The following is a 14,104-nucleotide window of genomic DNA, read 5'->3' as shown; positions in this document are numbered from 1 at the left end:
ATTTATTTATTTTGCTCCTTTGCACCCCTTTACTTCTATTTCTACTTTGCACATTCTTTCACTGCAAATCTACCATTCCAGTGTTTTACTTGCTAATATTGCTAATATTGTATTTACTTCGCCACCATGGCCTTTTTTTGCCTTTACTTCATTTGCTCACATTGTATATAGACTTATTTTTCTACGGTATTATTGACTGTATGTTTGTTACACTCCATGTGTAACTCTGTGTGTTGTATGTGTCGAACTGCTTTGCTTTATCTTGGCCAGGTCGCAGTTGTAAATGTGAACTTGTTCTCAACTTGCCTACCTGGTTAAATAAAGGTGAAATAAATAAATTAAATAGATCAGCAACGGTGGCTTGCAAACAGTGGATAGTAAGTAGCCCACCTTTGGAATAACTATGTATAGTTATAACTGTAGTATCCTGTATAACTGTAGTATCCTGTATAACTGTAGTATCCTGTATAACTATGTATAGTTATAACTGTAGTATCCTGTATAACTGTAGTATCCTGTATAACTATGTATAGTTATAACTGTAGTATCCTGTATAACTGTAGTATCCTGTATAACTGTAGTATCCATTATAACTGTAGTATCCTGTATAACTGTAGTATCCTGTATAACTATGTATAGTTATAACTGTAGTATCCTGTATAACTGTAGTATCCTGTATAACTATGTAGTTATAACTGTAGTATCCAGTATAGTCTGGGAGGAGGTGAAACCACTCAGGCTTATTTGATGTGATCTAATGTTTTGATCATCTAGTTTTCCTTACAAGCATTCAGTCACCAAAGGGGGTTCGGTCATTCCTTTGTTTATATACTGTCTCATTGACAAAAATATTTTGGATTATTTGTTTACATCATTCCTTTGTCTCGACCCAGTACACAGTAAACGTACCGAGGTTCTAATGTTGCCAAGGAGACACATTTTATTATTTATTTAGTTTGGAGGGTTGGGGGTCTGACATCCATGATACACATTTTATTATTTATTTACAGTTTGGAGGGTTGGGGGTGTGACATCCAGGATACACATTTTATTATTTATTTACAGTTTGGAGGGTTGGGGGTCTGACATCCAGGATACACATTTTATTATTTATTTACAGTTTGGAGGGTTGGGGGTCTGACATCCATGATACACATTTTATTATTTATTTAGTTTGGAGGGATGGGGGTCTGACATCCAGGATACACATTTTATTATTTATTCCGTTTGGAGAGTTGGGGGTCTGACATCCAGGATACACATTTTAGTTCTAATGGTGCCGTTCTGTTATTCTTTTCAGCTTCTTTTTCCAAGCATCTTACATTACTCTGAGACTAGTTATCCTGGGATCTTACATTACTCTGAGACTAGTTATCCTGGGATCTTACATTACTCTGAGACTAGTTATCCTGGGGAATAGTTTCAATACATTTGCAAAAAACCTAAACCTGTTTTTGCTTTGGCATTATGGGGTATTGTGATGTCATTATGGGGTATTGTGAAACATTTTAGAATAAAGGGATGCACCGATATTACATTTTTGGCCAATACCGATATCCAATATTTTCCTTGCCCCAAAAAACGATACCGATAACCGGTATTTAAAATTTTTAGAGGCCTTTTAAGCATTCTAGTACAGCATTCTAATAGTTAACACACACACGGACGCAGCGGTCTAAGCCACTGCATCTCAGTGCAAGAGGTGTCACTCCAGTCCATGGTTCGAATCCAAGCTGTATCACATCCGGCCGTGATTGGGAGTCCCACAGTAGTTGTCTGTTATTGGTGTAGAGAGGACGACAAAGGAGAGGGATCCCACATGTGGATAGGAAGATACAAATTATCATTATTACTGGAAAATATTTATTTAAAATCCAGGAACTTTACAACTTTAGCTCTCTAGGTCATGCCAGTAGGTTACAGTAGGTTGTATCTCTCTGGGTCATGCCAGTAGGTTACAGTAGGTTGTATCTCTCTGGGTCATGCCAGTAGGTTACAGTAGGTTGTAACTCTCTAGGTCATGCCAGTAGGTTACAGTAGGTTGTAACTCTCTAGGTCATGCCAGTAAGCTACAGTAGGTTGTAACTCTCTAGGTCATGCCAGTAGGCTACAGTAGGTTGTAACTCTCTAGGTCATGCCAGTAGACTACAGTAGGTTGTATCTCTCTAGGTCATGCCAGTAGGCTACAGTAGGTTGTAACTCTCTAGGTCATGCCAGTAGGCTACAGTAGATTGTAACTCTCTAGGTCATGCCAGTAGGTTACAGTAGGTTGTATCTCTCTAGGTCATGCCAGTAGGTTGTAACTCTCTAGGTCATGCCAGTAGGCTACAGTAGATTGTAACTCTCTAGGTCATGCCAGTAGGTTACAGTAGGTTGTATCTCTCTAGGTCAAGCCAGTAGGCTACAGTAGGTTGTATCCAAGTGGAAACAATTATCAACCCAATATGGAAAGTGTCGAATTTGGTCAACAACAAAATGAAAGGCTTATTTGCTACGTGAAGTTTACTTGATCCAACAGAAGTTTCGTAATGCTTACGTTGTTATGTGGACACGTGACATACCGACAACTTTGATAAAAACACTATAGGAGTTGTCTGCAGATCGCTATGCATATTCATGTTAGTAGCTTAGCATCTCTCTCCATTGAATACAGGCGGTTGACGACAACAACCCTCATAGAATATAAACAATAGATTACAATAATAAGATGTATCCACCAATCCAAAGACAGGATAGGCGGGAGCTAGACAACCCACAGTGCCGCTTTGTGGACAACGACTCCCCTTGTTAGGGCGGAGAGACATCTTGTCAGTATATCCATAATCTTTGGTGTAGCCAACCCAACTCTCGCATGGCACTATTGGGGGGCACGGTGTGTAGTAAAACATCACTACATGAAAATCACTACATGCCGTGCCCCCCAGTCTACGGTCAGCAGATAGACCCTTCTCAAATATATATGTTAAGTCACTTTTTGGAAACGGAACAGAGAAAACAAGGGGTAGCTTGTTCTCTACGTCGTCTGATTCTAGACATATCAGTCATCATCCTGGGCCCTCCGTTGAAGAGGTATTGACGAGCCAACTCTGAATACCCAAAGTTAAAAACAAATTTAAGGCGGTACTTACTGGTGTTAATCAGATCTCCTATCTCCTCCTCTTCATCTTTCAATGTGACAGTAATCTCCCCTTCCTTCTTCACTCCAAAAACTGCATCCTCTTCTTCTTTCACTGTAACGTCTTTCTCTTCTTCTTTCACTGTAACAGCCTCACTCTCTACTTCTTGTTTTACTGTGACATCCTCTTCTTCCTCCTCCTCTTTCACAACAATGTTCAGCCCCAGAGCTTCTTTCTCTGTCCAGCAGACCTCCTCTTCTTTAACGAGAGGGGAGTAGTTTACTGACCTCATGGTCGGGGATGCTAGCTAGCTATCATTAGCGACTAGGCTAGAGCTAATTTAACCAGCCAACTACTATAGCTGACTAATACAAAATAACTTAATATTAAATTAAATAGGTTAACAAGTTGATACGACAGAAGTGAGTCTAAAACACAGTAGGTAATATACACCGAAAGCGTATAAATAGCTTGAATCTTTCGGCTATGTTGGCTAGCAAGCTACCGAGGTGGTTGACGAGCTGTTTCTGAAGAACCGTCCACTAGATTATACGTCACGCTGGCAGCGTCGCCTGAAAGACGCACATCGCCGTCTGCTGACTGGAGGGGAAACGCAGTTGAGGATCATATTTTATTTTCAGACAAAGATTATTTTAGATGGATTTTAGATTATTGGAAATGGATCTAATTAAATAATACTATTATATTGAGACATACAAAGACAGGAATGTGTTGATTGATTAGTGCAAATAAAAAATGTTTACCACAGCATATTTAAGGCAGTTTCATTAATTTATACTACATCTAAATTAGCAGCTAGCTACTGTAGGTCTATACTTCTCCTACATGGTGTAACAATACATCATATAGATGTATATAATGAACAGACTAGGTCTATACTGCTCCTACATGGTGTAACAATACATCATGTAGATGTATATAATGAACAGGCTAGGTCTATACTGCTCATACATGGTATAACAATACATCATGTAGATGTATATAATGAACAGACTAGGTCTGTACTGCTCCTACATGGTGTAACAATACATCATGTAGATGTATATAATGAACAGACTAGGTCTATACTGCTCCTACATGGTGTAACAATACATCATGTAGATGTATATAATGAACAGACTAGGTCTATACTGCTCCTACATGGTGTAACAATACATCATGTAGATGTATATAATGAACAGACTAGGTCCATACTGCTCCTACATGGTGTAACAATACATCATGTAGATGTATATAATGAACAGACTAGGTCTATACTGCTCCTACATGGTGTAACAATACATCATGTAGATGTATATAATGAACAGACTAGGTCCATACTGCTCCTACATGGTGTAACAATACATCATGTAGATGTATATAATGAACAGACTAGGTCTATACTGCTCCTACATGGTGTAACAATACATCATGTAGATGTATATAATGAACAGACTAGGTCTACACTGCTCCTACATGGTGTAACAATACATCATGTAGATGTATATAATGAACAGACTAGGTCTATACTGCTCCTACATGGTGTAACAATACATCATGTAGATGTATATAATGAACAGACTAGGTCTAAACTGCTCCTACATGGTGTAACAATACATCATGTAGATGTATATAATGAACAGACTAGGTCTATACTGCTCCTACATGGTGTAACAATACATCATGTAGATGTATATAATGAACAGACTAGGTCTATACTGCTCCTACATGGTGTAACAATACATCATGTAGATGTATATAATGAACAGACTAGGTCTATACTGATCCTACATGGTGTAATTAGGTGATTTACACTACCATTCAAAAATTGGGGTCACTTAGAAATGTCCTTGTTTTTGAAAGAAAATCACATTTTTTAATTTATCATTTATAAAAACTTATTTTTGCTTTGTCATTATGGGGTATTGTGATGTCATTATGGGGTATTGTGTGTAGATTGAAAAAATGATTTAATCCATTTTAGAATAAGGCTGTAACGTAACAAAATGTGTAAAAAGTGAAGGGTTCTGAATACTTTCCAAATGAACTGTATATATAGGGGCAGTACTTAGTGACATCACTTCATGAAACAGGAGGTACAAATATATAACATAGGTTCACAAATTCAGCATTCAATGTATTAAAATATATGACCAAGCTGGAAGTGGAAACGCCAGCCCAGCCACAATCCTAGAGGTTCACTGATGATCAACCTCCTCCTTCACATCTGACTCCTGATGATCAACCTCCTCCTTCACATCTGACTCCTGATGATCAACCTCCTCCTTCACATCTGACTCCTGATGATCAACCTCCTCCTTCACATCTGACTCCTGATGATCAACCTCCTCCTTCACATCTGACTCCAGTGATCAATCCAGAGCGACTTCTTTTTTGGGGAATCCTGATGGACGACGTCATCGAATAGGATGTCATCACCACAACCGCCCACAAGGTAATTGTCATTCAGGTTATTAATGGGAAGAACATTAGCAATATGTCCTGTCTGGTAACTTGTCTCGTTCAATGGATTTACATTGGCAGGTGTAAAAAAAAAAACTCAGTTGATTTCAAACTGAGGAAAAACTTTTGTAAGTCTTTAACTTTATCAAAGTCTGTGGCCTGTGATGTTGGGACAAATGATAGTCCCTTATTATACAAGAGGCAAAATTCACGGATTTTATAGCACAACGGCAGAGTCATGTCTTCAGTGTAAAACTAACAATGACTCAATAATCCTTCTGGGAATGTTATGACGTCATAAAGTTATGGGCGGAGTTAGAAAGTTGGCTGTCAGAAGTACAGTTATACAATGTAAAATTACTTTTAATCTGTCTGTCTGTATATTTCAAAACATGACATTTGAGGGTGCAGTGAGATACCCCAGAGTTGGACGATACTTTTCTCATCAATCATCTTAAATATTATACTTTATTAAAACCTGGAAATCAACCAGTCCTCTGTTGTTAATTCAAAGGAAAGGTCAAATGCTTTATTATCCAAAAGTTTAAAGTGACGGAGAGAAATAAAATGGTGCTGATGCGGGCACTTGAGATGGGGCTGGGTTCTAGTGGGTCTGGACAGGTGTGATGTAGTTAATGGAGATGGAGGTGTGTTCTAGTGGGTCTGGGCAGGTGTGACGTAGTTAATGGAGGTGTGTTCTAGTGGGTCTGGGCAGGTGTGACGTAGTTAATGGAGGTGTGTTCTAGTGGGTCTGGGCAGGTGTGACGTAGTTAATGGAGATGGGGCTGGGTTCTAGTGGGTCTGGGCAGGTGTGACGTAGTTAATGGAGATGGAGGTGTGTTCTAGTGGGTCTGGGCAGGTGTGATGTAGTTAATGGAGATGGAGGTGTGTTCTAGTGGGTCTGGGCAGGTGTGATGTAGTTAATGGAGATGGAGGTGTGTTCTAGTGGGTCTGGGCAGGTGTGATGTAGTTAATGGAGATGTGTTCTAGTGGGTCTGGGCAGGTGTGACGTAGTTAATGGAGATGGAGGTGTGTTCTAGTGGGTCTGGACAGGTGTGATGTAGTTAAGGGATTAATGGAGATGGGGGTGTGTTCTAGTGGGTCTGGGCAGGTGTGATGTAGTTAATGGAGATGGAGGTGTGTTCTAGTGGGTCTGGGCAGGTGTGATGTAGTTAATGGAGATGGAGGTGTGTTCTAGTGGGTCTGGGCAGGTGTGATGTAGTTAATGGAGATGGAGGTGTGTTCTAGTGGGTCTGGGCAGGTGTGATGTAGTTAATGGAGATGGAGGTGTGTTATAGTGGGTCTGGGCAGGTGTGATGTAGTTAATGGAGATGGAGGTGTGTTCTAGTGGGTCTGGGCAGGTGTGATGTAGTTAATGGAGAAGGAGGTGTGTTCTAGTGGGTCTGGGCAGGTGTGATGTAGTTAATGGAGATGGAGGTGTGTTCTAGTGGGTCTGGGCAGGTGTGATGTAGTTAATGGAGATGGAGGTGTGTTCTAGTGGGTCTGGACAGGTGTGATGTAGTTAATGGAGATGGAGGTGTGTTCTAGTGGGTCTGGACAGGTGTGATGTAGTTAATGGAGATGGAGGTGTGTTCTAGTGGGTCTGGGCAGGTGTGATGTAGTTAATGGAGATGGAGGTGTGTTCTAGTGGGTCTGGACAGGTGTGATGTAGTTAATGGAGATGGAGGTGTGTTCTAGTGGGTCTGGACAGGTGTGATGTAGTTAATGGAGATGGAGGTGTGTTCTAGTGGGTCTGGGCAGGTGTGATGTAGTTAATGGAGATGGAGGTGTGTTCTAGTGGGTCTGGGCAGGTGTGATGTAGTTAATTTTTGTATGATGTTGTAATTTGTTTGTCTATGTTTATAAAATATCAAATGAAATATGTTTTAAGTCCCAATGCAAAGTTACACCTTATTACATTAAACCAATCAGAATTCAAAAGAATGCCAAAGTCAGGTGTGAAGTAATATGGAGGACCAGCCTATTCCCTATGATGTATACTACAACAGAAATAACTTAAAATGTATACCTTCATATTAAACCAATCATTTGCACTCATGACTTGAGTGATTGAAGTAAACCAACGTTTTGGAAATACATAACGCCACCTAACCGAATATCAAAGAACGTTAGCTATATGCAGTTATCTTAGCCAGCCAGCTAACGTTAGCTATATGCAGTTATCTTAGCCAGCCAGCTAACATTAGCTATATGCAGTTATCTTAGCCAGCCAGCTAACATGAGCTATATGCAGTTATCTTAGCCAGCCAGCTAACATGAGCTATATGCAGTTATCTTAGCAAGCCAGCTAACATTAGCTATTTAGTCAACTAGCTACGGTCATACTATGGTCAGCGAGCTGGAGCTACTGGAGACCAGTTAGAACCCAACTAACAAAACCCAACTAAAACATAACTGCAGATCAAAAGAGGCAAACAGACTGATGGCAGGGAAAATCCCCAAAATCCAAAATATAAAGATTACAGGTGTCAGTCAGCTAGCGCGCTAGCAGTAAGCCAAGGTTGTAAAAGTTACAAAACTCCCATAGTCTACTTCACAGAGAACATGCTGAAAAGTAGTGATGGGGAAACAAAGCTTCCTGAAGCATTGATGCTTTACAGCCAATTGTGTCAAACATACTCAAGGCTTGAGCGACACAGAATTTAGAACAGCCACATTTTTATAGATGAAGTCACACGCCGTAGCAGCGTAGCCATTATGTCATATATTAAACCACTGGCCGTGTTCGAGAGCATCAAATCCATGCTGCGTTGTGGGTAAACGGTGACTGGCTGACTGATTTATAAATAATAATGAGTAGTTATTTATGATGCAAGGTGATTTGTAAATTAGTCAGTCAGCAGTCACCTGCACTGTCGGCTGCAATGTCGAATGAGCCCAATACCAAACCAATCAGGTGTTCCACGAAATTATTCTTCAGACGTCATTGATCACGTGCTGCTGATAAAGTGACACTGCTTTGAATTATACCACTTAGCGACTTCAGTACATGCCTCATAGCTCCAGTCTCAAACTTAATCCCGTTCCTGCTGAAGAAGAGGGAGTCTGCTGGATGGAGAAAGAAGCTCTCGTGAAAGAGGAGGAGGAAGAGGAGGCTGTTACAATACAAAAACAAGTAGAGGGTGAGGGTGAGGCTGACATAGAGAATGATGGGAGAAAATTAATCTTCAGAAGTCATTGATCAATGCTGATAAAGTGACACACTGCTTCAATAATAATTAGTAGTTATTTATGATGTATAGTGATTTGTAGAGCAGTCAGTTGGCAGTCGCCTGCAATGTCGAACAAGCCCAACACCAAACCAATCAGGTGGTTGTTCGATGAAACGACTCTTCAGACGTCATTGATGACGTGCTGCTGATAAAGGGATACAGGCATCAGCACACTGCTTTGAAGTTTAATGCTTTCAAGGCCTCGTACCTCCGGTATCAAACGTAACATCCCCATCGAAAAGTTGACAAAACAAAAAGGAGCAAGCAGGTTGATTTCCTCTGTCATTTTGAGCCCACGGCAAGAAGGCACCAGAGCCTACCGTGCTAACGGGTTCCCACTAGATAACACAACCACACAGTTAATGAAAAGCCTGAGGTGAAGCTTGAGCTAGATATCAACCTATCGAGCTAGTGTGACCTTCCTGGTCTCTCAAGTCAGTGAGTCAACACAGGAAGGAGCAATGGATGGTAAGTTCATTTATTTCCAAAGCTGCAATGATGAGACACACACAGTATGGATGAATGATCAGTAGTGACGGGATATAAATAGCACTCCCACAGCAAGTCTACATAAATCTGCCCTATAATATACTAACAAAAAAACAATTGAAATGTATATTAAAGTCATTGTGATCGTATAGTGGATTTAACAATTCCTAATTATTCCTAATTTACTATAATAAATGAATCAATTGTTTCCATATATCTCATATTCACTACATCAGAATAAACTGTCATCCATTTTAGTTTCAAAATATATCAAATTAACCTAGAAAATGACTAAATGTCCCCCTCTGGTGGTGAAGAAGTATAACACACCTAAACTAACAAAACCGGGCTAATAAACTGGCTGGTGTTCATGAGTTTATAGAACATGTACTTTATACATTTGTCATAAATGACCTGCATTGATGAGACACACAGTGTGGATGAATGATCAGTAGTCGACAGGGTAAAAATAGCACTCCTAAAGAAGATGCATTTTCCAGTTAGATACCAACTTGAAAGAGGGAACTTTAGCATAAAACCCACATGGAAAACTGAGATTTGGCAAATAACATATAAAGAGAGGCTTACTTGACACCAAACCAACAACAGTAGTTACTAAAACAAAAATTGCTAATGTATGATTTAAAAGGTGGATTTTATGATGTAATGTCAACTTTATATATTTCTATCCCGGGACTATTCAATTTTGAACTCACCCACAGCAATTCTCCATAAATCTGCTGTGGATTACCCAGAATCCCGAAATAAATTAATACATATGTGATAATTCAAAAACATTACTGGTTGTGTTTATAGGGAACCAGATCGTGAACACAACTAAGTTACTAAGTCTATAACCACACTGTATTGTTACACTGGTGAGTAAAAACTCATGCTTCCTACACTAACTTTTTGTCTGAACATTATAATATATATTTTACGTCACACTAGCGTCATTGTCTTAAAGTCGCACATCTCCATCGCAGTCAGAGGTTCAGACTGAGCGTTACTTACACTCCAGTCAGCAGATGGCGGTGTGCGATTTTAAGGTAATGATGTTAGTGTGACGTATATTCTAGTGGACGGAACGCAATGCTGTTAGTGTGACGTATAATCTAGTGGACGGAACGCTTCTTTCAGCAGCAGCAACAGTTAGTCCGCCACCTCGGTAGCTTGCTTGCCAAAATAGCCGAACCCATAAAGCTCTTTAGACGCTTTAGTGTATATTAGCCACTGTATTTTAAACCCTCGTCTGTCGTCTAGTTAGTAATTTATCCTATTTCATTTCATATTTACGGTGTTGTTGTTGTTATTATTCAGCTGGCGGGCTGGTTAAGTTAGCATTAGCCTAGCTAGCTAACATCTCCGAACATGAGTGCACTAAATTGCTCTCTTCCTGCTGAAGAAGAGACGGTCTGCTGGACGGAGAAAGAAGCTCTCATCAAAGAGGAGGAGGAAGAGAAGGATGTTACAATACAAAAACAAGTAGAGGGTGAGGCTGTTACAGGGAAAGAAGAAGAGAAAGACGTTACAGTGAAAGAAGAGGCGTTCAGAGTGAAAGAGGAGGAGGATGTTACAGTGAAAGATGAGGAGGATTCAGTTTTTGAAGTGAAAGCAGAGGAGGGGGAGTTTACGGTCTCATCGGAAGAAGAGGAGGAGGAAACTGGATATCTGGGCCCGATTTCCCAAACGCAATTTAAGGCATCCAGTGGTTCTAAAGATGAAGTTAGCCATAAGATGGTTTTGAGAAACCGGGCCGTGGTTACCACTGGTAAGTACTGTCTTAAAAACAGAGGTACAAACTCTGCAGTTGTTGAACTGATTTTTGGTGTTAAAGGGGAAATCGGCAATTGCTACATCCATATTTTGACTTTAAAATTATTTATTTATAGCCATTGATTATTGAAGAATATAACACATGCCTCATGAGCTGAGTTCAACTGTTTACCCCATCAGAACCCCAAATAAGCTTTTTTTACTCCAATGTTTAGAAACAATGTAAATCAACACTGTATATCCTCAACATGGTTAAAACTATAATGTTGATATCATGGATGGTCTGTCCTTGCATCCATAGGTCTGTCTATGAATTTGAGAGTAGTTAAATGTCTCCAGGCCCATCATCATCTTATTACCAAAACAGTGGTGGAATGACTGCTGTGTTATTGTTTCAACTGCAGATTGGTTGATTGATGTGTGGCTTTTTTAAAGGGACAACCTGGTATTTAAACAGCAACAAAATGGCTGCCAAGAGACTTGGTTTGGTAAACAGCTGAGGGATGGGGCTGGAGAAATGTAACCACTCTCAAATTCATAGAGAAAGCTATTGTAGCAACCCTAACTCAACACCTAGCGACCTCGTCAAGAAGTTCAGACATCTTGGTGTAACAGTTATAAGGTGTTGGCTTGACAGTCGCTGGACCCAGGTTTGAGTTCAGCTCAGGGCTTCCCCACGAATTCACTACACTATGAATACACGGACTGGCCATGCATGATGTCATAATGATAGTTTAACCAGGTTTCTAGGCTATATATTATATTCTAGAATTCCTCCATGATGTCATAATGATAGTTTAACCAGGTTTCTAGGCTCTATAGTATATTCTAGAATTCATCCATGATGTCATAATTATAGTTTAACCAGGTTTCTAGGATATATAGTATATTCTAGAATTCATCCATGTTGTCATAATGATAGTTTAACCAGGTTTCTAGGATATATAGTATATTCTAGAATTGCCATTGAAGATTTCCCGTGGAGGCTAATTATTAGAGCTGTTGATAAGTCATTGTATAATATTCAGCCAATTTTTTTTCATGCCTTTACATTAATTGCAAAACATACCTATATGCAATTACATTCATGAATTGGTTTGAAACCTTTGTTTTAAACCCTTCTCAAAGTTGGTGCCTTGACGGATTTATAGAAAATGGTTTATCATGAAACACTTTTTTAAATTTACCTTTATTTAACTAGGAAAGTCAGTTAAGAACAAATTCTTATTTACAATGACTGCCTACCCCGGAAGACGCTGGGCCAATTGTGTGCCGCCCTATGGGACTCCCAATCACAGCCGGTTGTGATACAGTCTGGATTTGATCCAGGGTGTCTGTAGTGGCGCCTCAAGCACTGAGATGCAGTGTCCGCTGCGCCACTCGGGAGCCCCAAAATCATGTTCTAGTGCTGTCCCCAACTAAAATACATCTTGGTCAACCAAGAGTCATCTGTTCTTTCTACCAATCGCCCCATGTGTTTTTATAAAATCAAATATACATACTGAATTTGTCTGATGCTTTAAGCATTCTGATCAAATAATTAAGACACACAAATGACTCGAAGTCATAACTAGGGGGAGCCACTCGTCAACACAACCCGACCAGAGGGAGCCGGTCGTCAACACAACCCGACCAGAGGGAGCCGGTCGTCAACACAACCCGACCAGAGGGAGCCGGTCGTCAACACAACCCGACCAGAGGGAGCCGGTCGTCAACACAACCCGACCAGAGGGAGCATAATTATTAATATTATGCCGTGTGTTTATCGAAATGGCGAGAGCTGGAAATATTTTACAAAAATACTTTGAGGAACTATTGTCATTCGCAATTGATTGTGATTAGACTTTGTTTACTTGCTGTTTGGATGTGAAGAAGAAATTACTTTGAGAAGCTCCACAACTCATTAGTGGTTCAGCGTTAAGACAATCAGAAATACTATCAGACATCCCCAAATGGGCACATTTATAGGCCTACATTTGTGTGCCGGCCAGGTAGACTAGTCCTACTACTATATGGGTAATCAGGTGTGCGTCCTTACTCAACATTGACAGGAGTGTTTCAAACAAAACACAATTAATAAATTGACAACTGACACATCTTGTAGGGTCAGGGCTAGGTGGTCTGCCAGGGGCCGTTTCATTTAGTATCCGTTTGGGTCGGCTGGGGAATGATTGTATTTCCCCATAGTATGTTGTTCCGAAGTTGACTGACTGAAAGGGAGTGTAACTTTGATTATAATTACACTTCCCTGAAGGAGAGAAACGAGGTACACCTGTTTGTCCCCGCCCTTTCCTGGGGTGGTGAAGAGCGGTATTAAATTTAAGGAATAAAATCCAAGCCTCACGCTCATCACCTGTGGAAGGCGGGGATTCCAGCGAGGCGTGGATTTAATAGTATGTTGTACCTAGTTTCCCTCCTTCAGGGAACAGTAGTTATAGTCATAACGTTAAGCTTGTCATATGATGAACTTCAACTTAAATACTGAATATTGCTGTCGGACAGTTTTTTGTATTCAGATCTCTGAAATGCTCTCTAACTACGTCACATTTAGTGTCTCTTTATGTTATGCTGGGAAAACAGTTTTCATGGGAACAGAAATCCTAAATCATTTCAGAGTTTGCTAAATCCAATGGTTCTAACTGAAAGTCCCCTTAGCTTTATTGACAACACCCAAATGGATACTGTCATTAACATGGTTTTTCAATAATTACACATAATACTTAATACTGTAGCTGTTTAGTTAGTCACATGTTCAACTATCATCAGCTGATCCAGGAAATCATTTTCTGAATGCCAGTCAAATGACAAACATCACGACATGCAACAACAACCAAAGTGCTTCTTCATTCATTACTCTGGTAAAGACGGTTATGCCGTGCTCCACGTTGGATCCAAAATACCTAACAAATTGGTGTTTATAATGTTATTGTCTGCTTGATTTACAGTAGGGTCTCGTTAGTCTGTTTGCATACAGAGATACTTAGCTCATAATGTGTAGAGAACTGTTCCTTGATGGATAGGCTATTG

The 14,104-nt window shown here is 40.0% G+C and overlaps 2 protein-coding genes across 3 annotated transcripts in view; one reads left to right on the top strand and one right to left on the bottom strand.

Moving 5' to 3' along the window:
• Window positions 1-3,702, bottom strand: part of LOC139549612 (zinc finger protein 664-like) — a 438,201-nt gene extending 434,499 nt beyond the window's left edge. The window contains exon 1 of the mRNA XM_071360274.1: window positions 3,129-3,702. Within this exon, the coding sequence (XP_071216375.1) occupies window positions 3,129-3,408 (280 nt within the window). The 5' untranslated portion in view covers window positions 3,409-3,702. The remainder of the gene's footprint in view (window positions 1-3,128) is intronic.
• LOC139547988 (zinc finger protein ZFP2-like) overlaps window positions 1-14,104 on the top strand; it is a 39,726-nt gene that overhangs the window by 18,762 nt on the left and 6,860 nt on the right. The window contains exon 1 of one of the 2 annotated variants that reach the window (XM_071357255.1): window positions 10,474-11,072. The exons of the other annotated variant lie outside the window; for it this stretch is intronic. Coding sequence (XP_071213356.1) covers window positions 10,673-11,072 — 400 coding nt within the window. The 5' untranslated portion in view covers window positions 10,474-10,672. Of the gene's footprint in view, window positions 1-10,473; window positions 11,073-14,104 lie in introns of those variants that run through there. 2 annotated transcript variants of the gene reach the window in all.

This window comes from Salvelinus alpinus, chromosome 2 (genome assembly GCF_045679555.1).
Source record: "Salvelinus alpinus chromosome 2, SLU_Salpinus.1, whole genome shotgun sequence".
NCBI lineage: Eukaryota > Metazoa > Chordata > Actinopteri > Salmoniformes > Salmonidae > Salvelinus > Salvelinus alpinus.
Note: the sequence above shows the minus strand (reverse complement) of the source record. Positions and strands in the feature narration are given on the sequence as shown.